At 42.6% G+C, this 18,636-nt stretch overlaps 2 protein-coding genes across 4 annotated transcripts in view; one reads left to right on the top strand and one right to left on the bottom strand.

Annotated features, from left to right (window-relative positions):
* Positions 1–1,734: 1,734 nt before the first annotated feature.
* Sowahc (sosondowah ankyrin repeat domain family member C) lies at positions 1,735–6,248 on the bottom strand. Its single transcript, XM_021175294.2, has one exon. The coding sequence runs from the start codon at positions 6,095–6,097 to the stop codon at positions 4,559–4,561; it is 1,539 nt and encodes a 512-aa protein (XP_021030953.1). The 5' UTR covers positions 6,098–6,248; the 3' UTR covers positions 1,735–4,558.
* Positions 6,249–6,298: 50 nt separating this feature from the next.
* Septin10 (septin 10) overlaps positions 6,299–18,636 on the top strand; it is an 82,432-nt gene continuing 70,094 nt past the window's right edge. Inside the window, exon 1 of one of the 3 annotated variants that reach the window (XM_021174286.2) lies at positions 6,299–6,741. In XM_021174286.2, coding sequence (XP_021029945.1) covers positions 6,724–6,741 — 18 coding nt within the window. In that variant the 5' untranslated portion in view covers positions 6,299–6,723. Of the gene's footprint in view, positions 6,754–18,636 lie in introns of all 3 variants that reach the window. The other 2 variants (XM_021174285.2, XM_021174287.2) reach the window with 2 other exon arrangements.

Below are 18,636 nucleotides of genomic sequence, written 5' to 3'. Positions count from 1 at the left end.
AGAGAGAGAGAGAGAGAGAGAGAGAGAGAGAGAGAGGAGAGAGAAGAAATTGGTAGGGGAACATCTTTGGGACTAGCTAGAGACCTGGGATGGGGGAGGTTCCAGGGAGTCTATGGAGATTATGACCCTAGCTAAGACTCTACCAGCAGGGGATATGGAGACTGAAGTGGCCATCTCCTGTAGCCAGGGGGAACTTCCAGTGGAGGGAGGGGGACATCAACACACCCACAAAACCTTGGGCCCAAAATTTGTCCTGCCTACAAGATACACAGGGATAAAGATGGAGGAGAGATTGAGGAAAAGGGCAACCAATAGGTGGTCCAACTTGAGACCCATCCCATGGGAGAGAGCCAACACCTGTCACTCTTAGTGATACTCTGCTATGTTTGCAGACAAGAACTGAGCATAACTGTCTCCCTGCTTCATCCAGCAGGGGACAGAAACAGATGTAGAGATCTACAGCAAAAATCAGGTGGAGCTTGGGGAGTCATGTGGAAGAGTGGTGGGGGGAGAAAGGATTGAGGGAGCTGGAGGGTCAAGAACATAAGAAGACCTACAAAGTCAACTAGCCTGGGTCCATGGGGGTTCACAGAGACTGAACCACCAGCAAAGAACATACAAGAGCTAGACCTAGGCCCCCTACACATTTGTACCAGATGTTCAGCATAGTCTTCATGTGCATCCCTAAACATTGGAGTGAGAACTATCTCTGATTTTGTTGCCTGCCATTGGATCCCCTTCCCCTAGCTGGACTGCCTGGTTGGGCCTCAGTGGGAGAGGATGTACTTAGTTCTGCTTCAACTTGATATCCTAGGGTAGGGTGGTACCCAAGGGGGCTTCCCCTTCTCCTTAGAGAATCGGAAGGGGTAGGGGGAAGGTACTTATGAAGGTGGTATTTGGAGGAGAGGAGGGAGGGAGGCTGCTGTGACCAGGATGTAAAGTGAATAAAAAAGTAAATTAAGGAAAAAAAGAAAATAAAGCAACAAAACAACCAAAATAACAGGTGCCATTATGACATTTTTACATGTGTAATGTATCCTTTGCTTATATTCACCCATGATCCTTTCTTGTTCCCTTCTCCCTTCCTTTTGTCCCATTTTTTTCCCTAGTAACTTCCCTTCAACTTCCTTCACTTGTGTATACATAAACACACGAGTGAAAACATGAGATACTTTTCAGAGTCTAGCTTATTTAGCTTAACATGAGCAACAGTTTCATATATCTTCCTGCAATTGGCTTAATTTAAAAGAATGTTGGTTTTCAGCGAATTCCCAGAGGATTTAACTTAACCTCTGTGATAGCTAAGACTAATTAACTTGATAGGATCTAGGCTCACCTAGGAACCAAGCAGTTGGGCATGCCTGGGAGGGATTACCTTGGTTAGGTTAGCCTCTGTCCATGCCTGTGAGCATTGTATGTACTGACTAAGCCACTTCCCAACCTTCTCGTTTTTTCATCTTAAAAGGTCCTGATGTTTGTTAAAGAGACTCCTCCATTATTGCTGCCAAACTGAAGCAGTTTTCCCAAAAATCTGACAACTTAATGTTCAGGAAAGACAAAAGTTGCACAAAGGAAGCCTCTCTAGGCCAAGGAACCTTCATTTCCTACCTATAAATTAGGGATTCTGTAGCTGTATCCTTAGAAGGTGGGAGGAGAACCAAATAAAATGGAAACTTCGAGAAGCATTTTGTGAGCCACATGTAAAGCAGCTAAGGAACCACAGACACTCAGCACTTTGATCTCTACGATGGACATTTTATTTCCACAAACTTCACAGATTCTTAAACTCACAAACTTTCATTTACTTAAAAAACAAAAAACAAAAACAAAAGACAAACATCACATTCCAATCTTTCAGGCGTGAATAAACCAGTACCCCGCTAGCTGCACTTTACATACCATAAAAGCAAACTGACACTCAGAGTTTCAAGCGTACCTGGAGGACACATAAACTTGTTTTGAAACTACACAGTCTCTTGTCAACAGATGCCTCTATTTATCTATTGCCATTATTGAGAGATACAACTTCATAATTATTAAATTATACGAATCATTTTTTCTACTCTTGATTTGGATATTGAAAAAAAAAAAGAGGAATGGTGTTAAGTAGCTTAAAATGTCATATTTACTGCATAAGGTACATTATGACAAGGAATGCCCGGAGTTCCTTTTGGGGCTTTTGAAATTTAAACTAATTAGCTTTGTGTGTTTGTATGAGTACAGGTATGCAGACACCATGGTGCACATGTGGAGGCTGGAGGACAATTTTTAAGAGTTAAGTTTTCTCCATCCACTGTGGGTTCTAGGGCCAAACTCGGGTCTTTAAGCTTGTAAGATAACCACTTTCATCTGCTGAGCTGTTTGGCCTGCCCAGGAATGACTCCAGAAAAAATTTAATGTTTTATCATAGTTTTAAACATTTAGTTTGAAAAGCAAGTTAATGATAGTTGCCTTATCTTAGCATGGAATTTAAAAGTCCTAGATGAGAACTGTAAGCTTATTTGCCACTAGATATAGCTAACACGTCTAAGACATGGAACACGTGATTGCTTTTTACATTGGCTTTTCACTTAAGTGTACAGAAAAAGTGCTTATGAATGTACCCGATCTACTTAAATCCTAAAAACAAAGATAAAGGCACATAAGTGGGTAGCAACTTATGTGTGTATGTGTGTTTGTGTGTAGTGAAGGCATGAGAATGTTTGGGAGCACCCATGTGTGCTTATTCTGAAGCTAGAAGTAGAATGTCAGGTGACTTCCTTGATGCCTTTCTTACTGCCTTGAGATAGCCTCCCCGATCCAGAAGTCACTGCTTTCAGGTAGGCTGGCCGGCCACTGGGATCTGCATGTCTCAGTTCCTCCTGCTAGGCTACTCATACCCTCAGCTATGCATACCCTATTAGATGGATGCTGGGGATTCAGTCACAGGTCCTCATGCTTGCAGAACAAGTGCTCTGACCTACTGAGCCACAACTTATATATTTCATGAGCATCTTCAATTCATATTTAAAGAAGTGCTATTTTGAGATGTGACAAATTTGTTAGAAATTTCTATGACTTGGGGAGGCTAGTTAACAACAAAATGCTGTGCAGCTCTGTATAACCATGCAGTCCCCTCTGCTCTGAGGACTTGGCTGCTTACTCTGCCCTCTATGTTGTAGGCCAGAAAGACTGAGAGAGAAGGATTTGGTCAAACCAGTCTCCCACAGAAGTTTCTAATCTTGTTATAAGATTTAATATGTTTGTAAGTTAAATTTTAAAATAATTATAAAGCCATTTACTCTTAGCACAAGTGAATGGAATGTAATTAAGGATCACAGTTGTAAAAGTCTTTAATTTTAAGGACTAGTATTTTTCAACTATATATAAGGAAATTCAATAGCTAGCAGCATTGAAATACAGAAATGGCCCCATTTCTCTTTCTTTTTATAAAATATAATAAATTGCCCATTTTTAAATGGGCAGACTATCTAGGCTTTCTGTAACCACACCATAGTTCTTTGAGTAGAATCAAAGAAACGTAAGAAAAGTGAAAGATTTAGTATTTTGCACATTTGTAAAATGTTGCTACAAAGCATAGAGACTATGAATGTATTAATAAAATTAAAATGTCTCTTACATGAGAAACATATTAAACTGATTTAATAATTACTTCACAGAAGCATATTTTGCTATTTTCTAAACAAGGAATGGTTTAGGTGATAAGTAAATCAGTCAAAGTATTATAAGCTTCAAAAAAAAAAAAAAATCCTCAGAATACAAACCTCAGAAAGTTCAGAATTTAAGAGTAGCAAAACTAGTTGGTGATAATCAACAAGACATACACATTTAAAAAAAGTACCATAGGTCGCTATGTGCTCATCTATTTAAATAAATGTGTTCTTCTATTGAACCAAGTTTGTGGTTAATAATGTACCGTATAGTGTTATATAGGCACAAACCAGACTACAGTAACTGGAAAGCAAACGCTGCTTCCTTCTTCAGTTCAGTGATTAAAAGTAAAACTGCTTTTTAAAAAAAATAGGAACGGCTACTTACAATACAAGTAAGACGTTATCAGTGATTCCCATCTCCGTTCACATAATCCTCATTTGTAGTTTCACATTTCAACTCTGACCTTGCCCTTCTTTAGCACCTTAAGCAAGTGTGCATAGCAGAAAATCAGGGCAGCTTCTAGTTTCATTCACTTACAAACATTAGCAGGTTCAGTTTGCATCACCATGTGTTTTGCATTTTCTCATGGCCCTTACTCTGCATGGTATCTCGTAATGATTAAAAAGCAAAGGGACTCTTAGTCATCAATAATTCCAGTTCTCACAAGTTCCAGGTTACCTGGGTGGGGTTGGGGAAGAGGCACAAATTAGTGCATTATGAATCACTTCAGAGACATTTTCTTGCCTCAGAATGCTATCCTGAAAGGATTATTACAGATCCACCCCAAGCCCGAAAGTTAAAATGCATAATTTATTTGGTCTTTTCTGCTTCCACTTCTTATCCATACCCAGTATTATTCTACCTTGAAGACAAATAAGCCTTAGCATTTCTAGCGCGAATTATTTTACCCAAATACATTGGACTTCGGTCTCAGTTTAAAGGAAGATGAGTAGCCTCTAAGAGACCTTTCCTCCTCTTCCTCCTCCTCCTCCTCCCCTTCCTCCAGTGTCGGTTTAGCATCCCTGAAGGAGGGAGTGGTGTGAATGATCTGGGTTCGGAATCGGATTTTGTTGAGTCGTGGTTTCATCCGTCCACTTGAGCTGCCCGAGGCTTTGCGACCTGAATCTTTTGCTTTGCTTCCTCCAGTCCATCCCTCGGGGACGTGGTGGTGAAGTTCAGCTCCGTCTTCCACGACCGGGTTGAGTTTGTGAGTGATGTGTGATGGGAGCACCTTTGAAAGTCTCCAGCGCCCACCCCCGCGGGCGGCGGGGCTGTCTCCATCATCTTCATCCAGGGCTCCCACCAGGTTCTTTATCTCCTCTGCGATGCTCTCGCTCAGATACTGAGAGGCCTTTCTCCCGCTGTAGTCCCTGATGTCTACATCTGCGTCGTAGGCCCCCACTAGTAACTTCACCACCTCTACATGCCCATGCATCGCTGCCAAATGTAGGGCAGTGTAGCCTCCGCTCGACTTGGCATTGATGTTCACTGGCAGCTGGTGTTTGGTGGCAAAGTTGACCAACATGGCCAGGAGCTCCTGCCTGCCGTGCTTGGCGGCCCAGTGGAGACAAGTGAAGCCGGTTATGAAGTCTCGCTTCGAGAGCAGGCCGGGCTCACAAGTGAGCAGCCCTTCTAGGCTGTCCCACTTGCCCTCGGAAGCTGAGAGCATCCAGGCGTGATCCAGGGGATCCAGGGTAACTGAGGCCCCGACGCTGCTCTCCTCTTCTGCGGACGAAGAAGCTAAGGATGCGCTATCGGAGTCGCCCCCTCCTCTGCTGCGACCTCCAGCGCTACCGTCCCCTGGTCCCACGCTCCTCTTTAGTTGCGGGGAGCTGCCCATCACCAGGTCCCGAAAGTTCTGACGGGCCGACCTGGGTGTGTTTGGGCCATTAGGGGAACTGCCCCCTTCAGCCTCCCCCTGAGGAGGGAGTTTAAGGTTCTCGCTGGACCCGGGACCCGACGCCCAGGACACGGCCTCGACCTCCTGTGGTGGCGAGTCCTTACCTTGGGCCCCACCTTGAGCAGGGGCTGGAGGCTCTTGGTCGCTCACTTCGCCACCCAGTCCGAGAGACAACTGTGGATTTGCCTCCTGGTGCTGGCTGCCCTCGCAAGGCTCCGCTGCAAGGTCCGGGACTTGAGGCTCCTCAGTCACCTCGATACGCGGGGGCTCCCGGGGGAGCTTGGCCTCAAGCGGGGGGGACTCCCCCGTACAGAACCTTTTTTTGAGATGCACATACTTGGTACCATCCGCGGGATCGGTGCGCACGGTGGCCACGGCGTTGACCAGTTCCTTGAAGCGCTCGCGGGCGCGGGTGCGCTGTTCGCGCTGGCCACCCAGGACGTCCCTGAAGTGTTGCACCAATTCCGAGTGTCCCGCCCGGCCCCCACGCTCGGCGAGGAAGCGCAGGATCGCCTCCGAGCTCAGCTCCAGTGACCCCTCCATTCACCGCGGCTCAGCTTCTCAGCCCCAGGAGCGCTCAGCCCGACACCATGGCCGGACGCCTGGAGGACCCGGAGAGCGGCTTGGGTCTCAGTGGCTGTCAGCACGCGCGATCCCAGCTTTGAAGAGTCTCGAGTCCCGCGAGCGCTGACACCGCCTCACTGGGGCCGCGTCCCAGTGGACACGCCCCGCCACACCCACTTCCGCTCCGGACTCAATCTCGGCGACAGTTCCCCGGCCCGAGGCCCCGCCCACTTCCGGGCTCCGCGCGGGCTCGCAGCCACTGTTTCCGCCAGTGGCGGGAGGCAAGGGACCCAGAGCTTGGCTTCCGAGGCTCACGTTTCCAGTCACCCTCCCCGCACACTTGGCTTTTCGTCAAAACGCCGGGCGGGGCACACCCGGGACGGAGCGCGGGAAACCCTGGCAGTCCCTGGCGCGTTCCCGCAGCCCTCCGCCTCGGCCCCGCCCCAGCCTCTCAGCAGAGGCCGCCCCGCCCATTAACGGCTGCTGGGCGCCGGGCACGCCCCGTGTCCCGCCAGTTACGCCCAGCGGGTTTCTTTCTGTAGCGGCCCGGGACCTGTGTTTGCGTCCAGCCTGAGACCACCGTTTCCCTACGTCCCACCAGGGCTATGGCCTCATGCGACGAGGTACAGCAGCTGGTGAGCCCCGCGCCCTTGGGTTCCCCGAGTCCCCGCCCCGCCCGGCCGCCTCTAGGCCAGCGAGATTGTGACAGTGCGGCTCCGGGACTCCGCGTGGCGTGGAGAGGGAGCTCCCTGTTGCCCCAGGGCGAGGGCTGTGGAGCTCTGGCGAGCGACTGCATGTTGGGGGAAAGTTACATTTTCGAGGCTTCCTGGTCCTGGCCAAAGCGGGGTGGTGTAAATGAAATCCAGGATGATGATCGATGCCTATCACTTTGTAACGGTTTTTTTTTTTTTTTCCTTTTCCCCCATTTAAATCAGGCCTTGGAATCCGCCTGATTTTGTGCAGTTGTGTACATGTACATGGCTACTGACCGGAAAGTCGGCTTCCTTAGACTTTCCAAAGCTCGCGGGTTTACTGTAATGCTTGGCGGTTTTGTTTGGCTTTCCCGTCACCTTGTAATAAAAAAAAACAAAAACAAAACAAAACACTTGACCGGTCCAATGTTTTGTGCGGTTCAAATAACTTGAATAACTTATCTTAGTTGATATAGGATATAAGCCATAGTTATCCGAGAGATCATACTGTTTTCATAATACCAATCTCTTGTAATCTTGCTTTTGTTCCCATCATTTTAAGATTGTATGTGGAATCTTCCAGATGTCGCAGGGGGTAGAATAGATTCTATTTCTACTTCCCTAACAGCTGCACGCAGTAAATTATTTTTCTCTATTTCCCTTATCCAATATTAATGAAATTAATCCTCTTAACTAACTCTATTGAATCCTTTGGCATTGGTAGTATTTTTGTCAGATTCTTAATCTCAAGCAACATAACTCCAATAAACATTTCCCAAATAACTTTCTACTTACCTGAAACAAGTGACTCTTATTATTATCTTCCTATGTTGCATTTTAGTTGTAGAACTTAATTTCAATAGACTAAAATAAAAATAACGAGAAATAGATAAATGCTATAATTTCTGTGTGAAGTTGGTCCATGATCATTGACATGAAAAAAAAAAATCATAGTACCTAAGCTATTCAAACCTTAATGGCTGTCCAGTAAAACTATTCCCATAAAAAAGTATTATCACCCCTTTAGTGACTTATCAGTACCTTCTAATTCTTTAGCATGATGAAACTTTGATTTCTTGTTAGATATATCCACACTAATACAACTTATAGGTCTCTTCCCCCGAAATATACATTAGACATTAACTGCATTTGCATCTGTCACCCATATTTGCCATGATGTCTACCGTGGGTGAATTTTTCGATGTTTACATGTGAATGGAGTTTCACCATATTTGGAATCTGTTTATTGCTTCATGTAGGAAGAGGTTTATGTTGTGGCTCATATACTTTTATAGAAAGCTGAAAACAATGGAATTACTATTTGTAGTTATTTGCAATGGCATTTATAGGTGAATTTCTGTCATGAGGGTCCGTGTTCTTCTTAGCAACAGTCATAGTTTTATCAGCTATTCTGTGCATCTGAGACATCTCAGTTGATAAAGCTGTGTTACTGTTAAGCTGTTTGTTTCCCCCCATCAGGTAGTCGCTGAGAATTTCTATGTGCCGCTATGTCCTTGTTTGCTTCTATTTAAATGCCATTCTACATGTAATTGTATTCATTACCTTCAAAGATAAGTGAAGATACAGAGACTATAACTTCACCTGGAAAAGTCCTAGTCTTAGGTGTTCTGGAATAGTGCCAGTTCTCTTTCTAGGCACCATAATTTTTTAAGATTATATGTTGGGGATTCTGTTTTGAGAAATGTGGTTACCATATTGTCACAGTAACCATGAATTCACCGTAACTAGGAATTCTAGGATTTCCAGTTTTCCTTACACAGACTCTTAAGACCTTTTAAATTAAGGGATAAAGAAATAATTGGGGCGATGTTTTTGTTTTAGTTTTAGGTTTTTTTTTTTTTTCCGAGACAGGGTTTCTCTGTGTAGTCCTGGCTGTCCTGGAACTCACTCTGTAGACCAGAGGGAAATGTTTTTAAACATAAAGCAAAGTTGAGATAAAAATGTAATGTGAAGTCAAGCAGCATGTTTGACATGTAGCCTTAGAGAGCAGTGATGTAGGGGACAGTGAACTCCGGCTTTGGCACTTCACTGTCACTTCTGTTAGCATGGAAGATGATTGAGAACTCTTGTATAAGAGAAGACAGGGGCTTTTGCTATGCAAAAGCATGGTGGAAGGAGGACGGTAAAGCCTGTCAGTCCAGCCATAGGACATTTAAGGCAATTGAAAGCTTCTTCATTTTAAAGAATCCTAATCCTCGTGGTACCCAGGCCTGAGACAGATGACTGGGGGGAAACGAATGTCAGTTTAGTAGAGATGATGCAGTAATCATCCAGTCAGTTGTGGATATGTTTGAGGAGTGTTTATTGACAGAGGTGTAAGTTGTATAGGATGCTTGGGTTATTTTCATGTGTGTCAGGTGTGAGTAATATAATTGAAATAAGAACATAATATGCAGTATGAAATATGTGCTTTAAATGACCCTGTGCTCTTCGGTGCCAGTTGGCTCTTGAACTTCTGGGAGCAGAGAGGATGTAAAAGCTAGCAGAGGCTGAGGGGAAAGAGAGAGAGTAGTAAGGGAGATAGCGTGTTAGTAGAGACAGAGTAGTAGGATTGCGGAGCAGGCAGAAGTAGGATCAGAGAAAACAGGCGATGACAGTGGAGCTAGGAGAAGCTGAGCTGAGCCAGAGAAGATAGGAGACAGATAAAGGAAGACCCAGGAAGAACCCACAAAACCAAAAATCAACATTTACAAAAAGCTACAATAATTTATGTTAAAATATACATTGTAAAGAGTAAGAAGGAGTTTGAGTTGAGGTAAAGATGTGGGGGGCAGTTGGGAGATGGTATGCTGGTTTGCTTCTAAGTGGAATGCAGATTTGGAGACTTTCATATTTTTCTGTCTTGAGGGGCAGGGAGACCAGTAGGATTCAAGAGAGGGTTAAGGGAGGCTGAGAATAGCATCAAATATTGTTTACGTGTTTAAAAATGTCATAAACCATTATTTTATATAAATGGTATATGCTAATGATAATAGAGGAACCAGATTAAGCTTATGGTGATAAATACCTGTAAGCACTTGGGGGTGGGGGTGGCAGATGGTGTGTGTGTGTGGAGGATGAGGCAGGAGGATAATAAAAATTCAAGGTCAGTTTAGGATACATAGTGAGCTCAAGACTGGCCTGGGTTATGTAGAGGGACATTATCTCAAGTAACAAAACAAAGACTAAAATTCTTAGTTCAATCTACCTTCCATATTTATGGAGACTGTGAGAAATCTTTTTTCTAGTTAGATGGTTTATATATAGAAAGAGGTGATATATTGTGAAATAAGTATAGAATTTATTCACAGATACCCAAATATTTTGTGAGTTGTCTATACTTAGTTTTTTCATAGATGAATATTGTGCACAGTGATATTTTTGTTGTTACATGCATATTAATTTGCAAGAACATTATTTTGAGCACAAATCAAGCCAGAATTACTTGAATACATTTGAAAGTTCAACTAGAAAGATGTCTTATTGAGGGGAGTTGTTACTAAGGTAGTACTATATCTTATAGGTACAAAACATTACTCACAGGCGTCTGTCTTCCTTAGTTTAAGCTGACACCTTGACATAGTTTGGGGTCATCTGTGGCAGTCTCAATGGATAGATTGCCCAGATCAGATTGATCTGTGACCATGTCTCTGAGGATTATCTTGATTGTTAGTTGATGTAGGAAAACCCAGTCCACTCTTGGCAGTGCCATTTCTGGCAGGAAGTTCTGAGCTGTATATGAAATCTGGCAGAGAGAAAGCAAAAAGATGGGTCTTGCTCTCTAGTACAGTTTGCTAGTCTGTATCTTTTGTTGGGGGAATTGAGACCACTAATATAGTTGTTACTGAAATATGTATATTTGTTTCTATAATTTTATTTAATTTTGTAGTGTTTTCCTAAATCTCTTTTGGTTTGTTGCTCTGGTATCTATTTTCCTCCTTTGGTCTTTTGGGTATTTTGTCTTCAGTTTGAAGTATTCCTTCTATTCCATATGGTATTCTGCAGTAATCCTCCTTCCATTATTTGGCTTAGTGGTCACAAATTCCATTAGTTTTAATTATGTGAAGTTTTAAATTTTCAATTAAGACAGGTAATTTTACCAAGAATAATAGTCTGGATCAGCAGTTTTTGGCTTTTCAGAAATCAGAATAGAAATCTCTAAGCCTCTCTTGACTTAAAACTTTGCATTGAATCATCAGTTATTACTGTGCTTGGATTACTTGGTTGCTGTGATTAAATATGCAGGCCAAAAGAAATGTGGGGGAGGAATGGATTTATTTGCCTTACACTTCCAGGTCACAGTGCATCACTGAAGCAAGTCCGGGTGGGAACCATGTAGAAACAGTGCTTGCTGGCTCCAATTCAGACTAGCTCATACACTCATGCTCAGCTTGTTTTCTTATACAGACCAGAATCACCTACCCAGGGGTGGTATGATCCACAGAGGGCTGGGCCACCCATAGTGATCACCAGTTAAGACATTATCTTACGGACATGGGACTTCCTCAGAAGACTGGTCAGCAGCTGAAGTTAATGAGGAAAAACATCCCTTCTGTATTGTGTTTTTAGAATCTTAACTGTAATATGACACGGAGAGGTGTGGTTTTTTTTTTTTTTTTTTCGTTTTCCTGGTCCTGTCCATTGGTGCTCTGTTAGGCTCTATTTCTGGATGAGTACCATTTTCTCTAGAATGAGAAATATTTGCCATGAGCAGGGAATTCTTCTATCTCTGTAATTCATAAATTTGGTCTTTTCATGGTGACTCCAAAGTCTCTTGTGTTCCTGTCCCCCACTTCCTGACTTTGGCGGAAAGATGCAGTTCCTCTACCTTGTCTTCAGGCACTGATCCTCTTGTTCCCCACGTTGTCACACTGCTGCTGAGGCTTGCCACTGGGCTTTGCATTTGGATCATTACATTGTCCTTTCCTTGTCAGCATCATTTCAGTTTGCCTTTTCTTTACCAATTCTCTCTTTTTCTTTAATTTTACTTAAAAAATTTAAAAAGAAATCTCTGGGTAGCCTTTTCCTATCTGGAATTCACTTCCTTATTTTATTGTTTTCTTCTCTTGGGGTGCATCCTTGTCTTCTTTAAATTTCTGAAATTTCCTTCCTTTCTCCTTATCTTTTCTTGACTTCCATTTGTTTTAGTTCAATCTCCTCCCTCCCCCTTTTTTTTTCTGCTGTGATATTGGCACTCAGAACTCTGGCACTGTCCCTGGTCTTCCCCTGAGAGTCAGCAACTATCAGTGATAACACACTATCCAGTGTCAACATACCCTTGGCTGGGCTCTGCTTCTGTTGTCACATACTATGGTATGCCTGGGAGCCCTAATCTAGGTCAGCTCTAACTTGCTTCCCACTTCTGCCACTTTATCTGCATGTTTTGAGTCCCTGCATGCTGGGGGACCCAACTCTAGTCCACCCTGCCTGCTTCCCTCTTCTTATATGTGCTGTGGGTCCTCACATACCTGGAAGTCCTACCCTGAATCAGCTACAGCTGACTTGCTCCTTGCTTCTGAAGCCTCTGCCACTGCAGTTTTGGTGATCTCACATACCTGGGTGTCTTACTCTGGGTCAAGACCAGCCTGCTTCCCACCTATGCTGCAGTGTTGTGGGTCCCTGTGTACCTGGGCACCCTACTTACTCTATGTCTATTCTGGTCCATGTCCTATTTCTGCCACCTTTGCTGACTGACCTTTGTTGTTGTTTGAAAGTTTGCCAGAGGAGATACAAGGGAGCTGGGTTTCAGAGCTTACTGCCTTTATGAGACCCCGGATTGTAGCACAGATGATGACCAGGAAGCAGTTAACTGCTGGACTTCTCTGTTGCTATATGTTTCTCCTTTATACTTTTCACTCATACTGTATTAACCTTCATACTGTATACTGACCTACTGTCTTCCTTATAGTTGTAGGGCAGATTGCACATGAGCACCCACTCAGGAGCTATTTTTGGCTCCGTGAATGAAAGACACACACATTAGTTTATTTTAAAAACCCCATGGCTACCTCAAAGGCTGGGCACTCCTCAACCTTGGTAGGAGGGATGGGACTTAGGAGCTGCAGGAGATAAGGCCAAGTAGCCACGTGAGATTTCGAGTAAGTGGCCACTGACCGCTTCCCCAGTTGGGCCTGGGGTAGCAGGTTGTTACCTGTTCCGTAATTCTTTCCTGGCAAAATTCCATACTTAACACCAAACTGTCCCAAGATTCCACTCTTATACCAGATAGAGGAAAATCGTACCAACAGTTCCACTAAAATGTTTTGACCTTAAATTATTTTTTTTATCTCTGATAACTAATTTTCATTGTCACATGATGGGATTTATAATCATCATGTGTTCATAAGGGTGTTTGCAGAAAGATTTAACTGAGCAAGGAGCACCATTGAATGGGTAGGGCACCATTCCATCCGTCCGTTGGCTGGGGCCCAGAGTGAATAAGGAGAAAGCAAACTAGGTACCAGCATTCATTTCTTTCTGCTTCCTAACTGCAGACATCATAGCTGCTGTAGACTCCTGCCACCATGATTCCTGTCACAATCGACTACTCCAGTGCTGTGAACCTAAACAAACCCTTCCTTAAGTTGCTTTTCTTAGGAATCTTGTTACAGCAAGGAGAAAAGGGACACAGCCATCATCTTTCTGTTATAGTAAATTACCTGTGACAAGGAAGAGTGTACTTTGACTCAGTCTGGGAAGCTTTATTGTAGGCCCAGTTTACTTCAGTACATTAGGCATGTGTCAGTGTGGGCATGTGTGTTGGTAGGGACTGGGTAGTAAACCTGAGAGAGAGAGTCTTTTGAGAGTCAGGAAGCAAAAGGAGAAACAGGCCAGTATCCCATTAGGCTTTGTTGAGAGCACACTTGAAAGTATCTTAGCACTGCAATGAGATCCACCTCATGTTCCCTCCTTTGGGTGTTACACCAGTGAAGGGACAAGCTTCTAACACTTAGGCCTTTGAGGGACATTTCAGATTCAAAGTGAAGCAAATCCTAAACATCAGGAACTCACTATGTGACCTAAAATTGTATTACATTTGTTCTAGGTAGTTTCTTTGATGCTGCGATAGAACACTGACCTAAAGCAACTTGAGGATGAAGGGATTTATTTCATCTTAACTTTACAGTCTATCATCAAGGGGAGCAAAGGCAGGTCAAGACAAGAACCTGGAGGCAGGAGCTGAAGCAGAGACTGTGAAGGAATGCTGCTTTACTGTCTTTATTTCCCACGGCTTGGGCAGCTTGTTTTCTTACACAACTCAGGATCACCTACCCACAAATGACCGTGGGGCTGGGCACTCCTTCATCAATCATTAATTAAAAAATTGACCCATAGACATGCCCACAGGCCAATCTGATGGAGGTAGGTCTTCACTTGAGATTCCCAATTTTTAGGTGACTCTAGTTCATTTCTAGTTTGCAAAAGCTAATCAAAACAATACTTTTCTAGTTCCCTACCCTCTTATTCTTTCAAAGTAAGAGTTGATATACTTTTTGTTAAAGGTCCAAGTAGTAAATATTGTCAAGTTTGTGAGCCATGCAGCCTGTCAAAAAGCTTTGTAACTGTCACTGCTGCTGGAAAGCAGAGTATATAAATGAATGGGAGTGGCACGCCTCTTAATACTTGGCTGTCTAGACTCCACACATTTGCAGATTTTCTTTATTCTCTTTAGATGTCTCTGACTTTTAGAGTTAAGAATTGTTTGCAAATTCTTCAGTATTTAGGTTCTAGAGTTCCCCATCGCTCACTCCTGTGATTCTTTCTCTGTTTCTTGTTTGTGGCTTTCTTTCTACTGATCATTATTTCAGCTGTGATCTTCTGTTACATACCCTATATGCTTTTTTCTTAAAAAAAAACAAAACAAAACAAAACATTGGTTGAGAGCCTCATACATTAATGTACTGTATAACATGTTTATGCATCTTCCCATTTCAATTCTGCTATTATGCCCTGCACAACTGCCTCTCAAATTAATGATCTTTATAATCATTGCATACACACACACACAGAAAAAATTAGTATTGCCCCTGTGTATATATGTTTAGGGCTGACCAAGGATTGTTTGTGCTTGCTGTGTTTTGATCTACTCCCAGACCAAACCTATTAAAACAAAAATAAATTTATGTTTCTTTTATGCAAAAATCTTTTAAAAGCTGTTCTTTATATTTTGAGAGTATAATTACATCTCTCCCTTCCTTTTCTCCATGCAAACGCTTCCATATACCTACCCACCTTGCTGTCTTTCAAATTGGTGGCCTCTTCTTTTTCTTTAGTTGTTGTTGTTGTTTGTGTGTATATGTATATATGAATATATATGCATATTATAAAACATATTTACACATATGTGCTGTATATAATGTAGCATGCATATTTGCATGTTTTATGTAATATATAATAGTATAGTAATATATATATGTATATGCACACATAAAATATAAGCCTGTTCTGTTTGTATCGTGTAGCTTGTATGTGTATGTGTAGGGCCGACCATTTGGTATTGGGTATCCAGTTGATGTACTGCTCTTCCCTGGGGAATACTGTTTCTCCTGTGCTTAGCAGTCCTCAGTTCACTTTGGGTTGTAGTTCTTTGTGGAAGGTTGAGACCTCTTGAGCTTTTCCCCATTTATGTTAGCTGTTTATTGGTGTCACCCTTGTTCCATTCATGTTTAGCAGTCATTCTGGTGAGACTTGATAGAAATAACTCCTTATAGTTGTAGGAGACACAGTCTCACAGCAGACACCCTGCTCCTCTGGCTCATATAATTTTTCTACCCCCTTTCCACAATGATCCCTGAACCTTAGGTGTAGGAGTTTTGTAGTAGATTTATCAGTTGGGGCTAAGCTCCTCGTTTCTGCATTTTGATTGGTTGTAGTTTTCTGTCATAGTCTTCACCTGTTGCAAATAGAAGTTTCCTTGATAAGGAGTGAGGACGCCACTTATCTGTATATGTAAGAACAAAATATTTAAAATGTTGCTAGAGTTTATGCTGGTTTGGTAAAGTGGTGGTTGTAGGTTCTTTAAGATCCGTCAGTATCCATGACTTTGCTATTCCTGGGTAGATGTCTAGGTTTCCAGTACCAGGAACGATTTCCCTCTTGTTGATCAGGTCCTAAGTCCAATTAGAGAGCTGTTGGTTACTGCAAAAGGTATGTGTGCCACTACTGCACCCTTAGGGTTGTCATCTCATGCTGTTGTGGTTCATAGCATCACAATTGGGTAGGACTGTTGGTTATTTTTCTCTTTTGGAAGCTTACATTGTGCTTCTGGAATCATCAAAGGTAGTCCTCAGGGAGGAGGCTTTCATGTCAGATCTAACTTGGGCTGGGCCTGTGTCAGAAGTGCATTGTGTCTTCAGCAATAGGGACTTACCTTCAACCTTGTGGGAGCAACCAAGGGCAGTAGCCAATAGCCTATAATGTTTTGGGATTCTCTTAGTCAACCCTGATCAAAAGAGTGCTACATATGCCTCATGTGGGTTTTGTTGTTAGATGGTCTATTACTCTTGAGTAAAACATTGCCTAGAGCTACTACAGTACCCATTATATAGTAGATCTTTGTGTCATTGCATTGAATGTCAAAGTGTGAAGGTTGTAGTCAAGGAACTCTTTCTTTACTTACTAATCCCAAAGTACAAAGCAGTAATGCTAGTCCTGGAAGGATGTCAGTGGTTAAGACCACTGGTTGTGTTTTCAGAGGACCTACATGACAGCTCACAACCACCTATAACTTCATTTCTGGTCTATCCAATGCCCTCTTCCAACCTCTGTGGGGACCAGACTGACACATGGTGCACAGACATGCATGCAGAGAGCACACCGCTGCACATAAAAATAAAATAAAATCATAGTGACATGTACATTTTCGGTATGCCAAGGAGAAGCTATAAAGTGCTTCCTTTAAGTGAAAAGATAGACTGTGGTATACTTAATAAGGGAAAAACATAAAATTATATACTAGGGTTGAAAAGATATATAAGGGAACAAAAAACTTATCTGTGAAATTGTTGGAAATGGAAATGAAATGTAATATTTTTATTACAAACCACAAAAGTTATAATGAATGGTTAAGTGCTTATTTAAGATAGAAAAGGTATGTAGGGTTCTACATGACTGGACTGTAGTTCATCTACCAAGGCTCTTGGGATATGTCCCCTACCTCCCCCATAAAGAGAGACCACTGTTTCCAAAATTGCACCACACCTATGCAGATTCATATCCTATTTTTTTCCTGCTTATCATAACATCTACCCAGTAACCTTAGTTTAAGATTCATGGAATGGAAGCACATGTGAAATTTTGTAGCACAGAGAGGATCCACAGCCTCTTTACTTCACCTCTCCTGCTGTCCTCCTTGTCCTTGCAATGGGGGATTCTGTAGGTCCAAGCCATAGTTCTTTGCATCTTTGTAGCTATACCACTTATGCTCACATACTTTGCTTTGTCAGCTCTTCTACCCTCTTTGCTTTATTTGCTGACTGGGGAGCTTTTTCTTCCATAGTTTCTGACACTTCCGAGTTCATTCTATTATATGCATATGTCCCAACTGTACTGAAATTTAAATTACACAGATATTGACTAACCTAGCTTTGAGCCACAATACCTTAAAATATATAGCTATGTTGTTTTTTTAAATTAATACTTAGTTCATCTGGGAGCAAGTGAAAAGTGTAATATTGGTAGATTTTGTTCTGTTTCGTTGGTGTCACCTCTCTACCCCGCCCTGTCCCAATAAGGTGCATTTTGAGATGTTCTATGAACAATTACTTTTTCCTTATCCTTCCATGGCTTCTCTTGTATTTTCTTTCCCTGGCTGTGGTAAAGCCAGAAACTTCTCAGTGACTAGTTTTTCTCATTTGGCTTACATGGAACAGGGTCCAAATATACCCGATTTAGTTTCTACAACAACAAAATACAGTTTTATTGTGACTTTCCTTATTAATCCATCATGTCTGTAATGCAGTTTCTATGACTCATTCTTCATTGTCACCACATCATACTTTCATGATGTTTGGCTCAAAATTATAGTCTGAATTGAAAGGGACCCAAGAAAACCATTATTTTTATATCCCATAGAGTTTCCAAAACAAGGTTTGCCTCCTCTTGTGCCAAGATTAACAAAATGAATCTGAATTTTCCTCAGTTTCTTTCTAGTTTATGTGTTGTTTACAGATTTTTAAATGTTCTGGAAATTACGTTTGTCATACCTTGAGTTCGGGAAACCTGGCTTCCCTGATATTACTAGCCTGTTATATATCATCAGAGGATCATGGGGAAGGAGTATATTCAAACATCTGTAGTCTGGTTTATGGAGAAGAAACTCACCAAGAGCTGGACTTACAGAGGCAGATTTTAACAGGGTCAGGGAAAGAGGGTCCCAAGGAGTAGTGTGACTAACAAAAGGGTGATTTAGTAGTGTAACTAAAAAAAGCTCCCCATAGAGCCGGGCGGTGTTGGTGCTCGCCTTTAATCCCAACACTTGGGAGGCAGAGGCAGGCGGATTTCTGAGTTCAAAGCCAGCCTGGTCTACAAAGTGAGTTCCAGGACAGCCAGGACTACACAGAGAAACCCTGTCTTGTGAAGAAAAAACAAAACAAAACCAAAAAACCAACCAACCAAACAAAAACCAAAAAACAAAAAACTCCCCACAAGCTCTGTCTTAGTCAGGGTTTCTATTCTGGCACAAACATCATGACCAAGAAGCAGTTGGGGAGGGTTTATTCAGCTTACATTTCCACATTGCTGTTCATCACTAAAGGAAGTCAGGACTGGAACTCAAGCAGGGCAGGAAGCAGGAGCTGATGCAGAGGCCATGGAGGGATGTTTCTT

This window comes from Mus caroli, chromosome 10, assembly GCF_900094665.2.
Source record: "Mus caroli chromosome 10, CAROLI_EIJ_v1.1, whole genome shotgun sequence".
Classification (NCBI taxonomy): Eukaryota; Metazoa; Chordata; class Mammalia; order Rodentia; family Muridae; genus Mus; species Mus caroli.
This window is presented reverse-complemented; position numbering and strand designations above follow the sequence as displayed.

Excerpts from the sequence above, each read along its gene's own strand:
- Sowahc (XM_021175294.2), bottom strand. The coding sequence starts at position 6,097 with ATGGAGGGGTCACTGGAGCTGAGCTCGGAGGCGATCCTGCGCTTCCTC.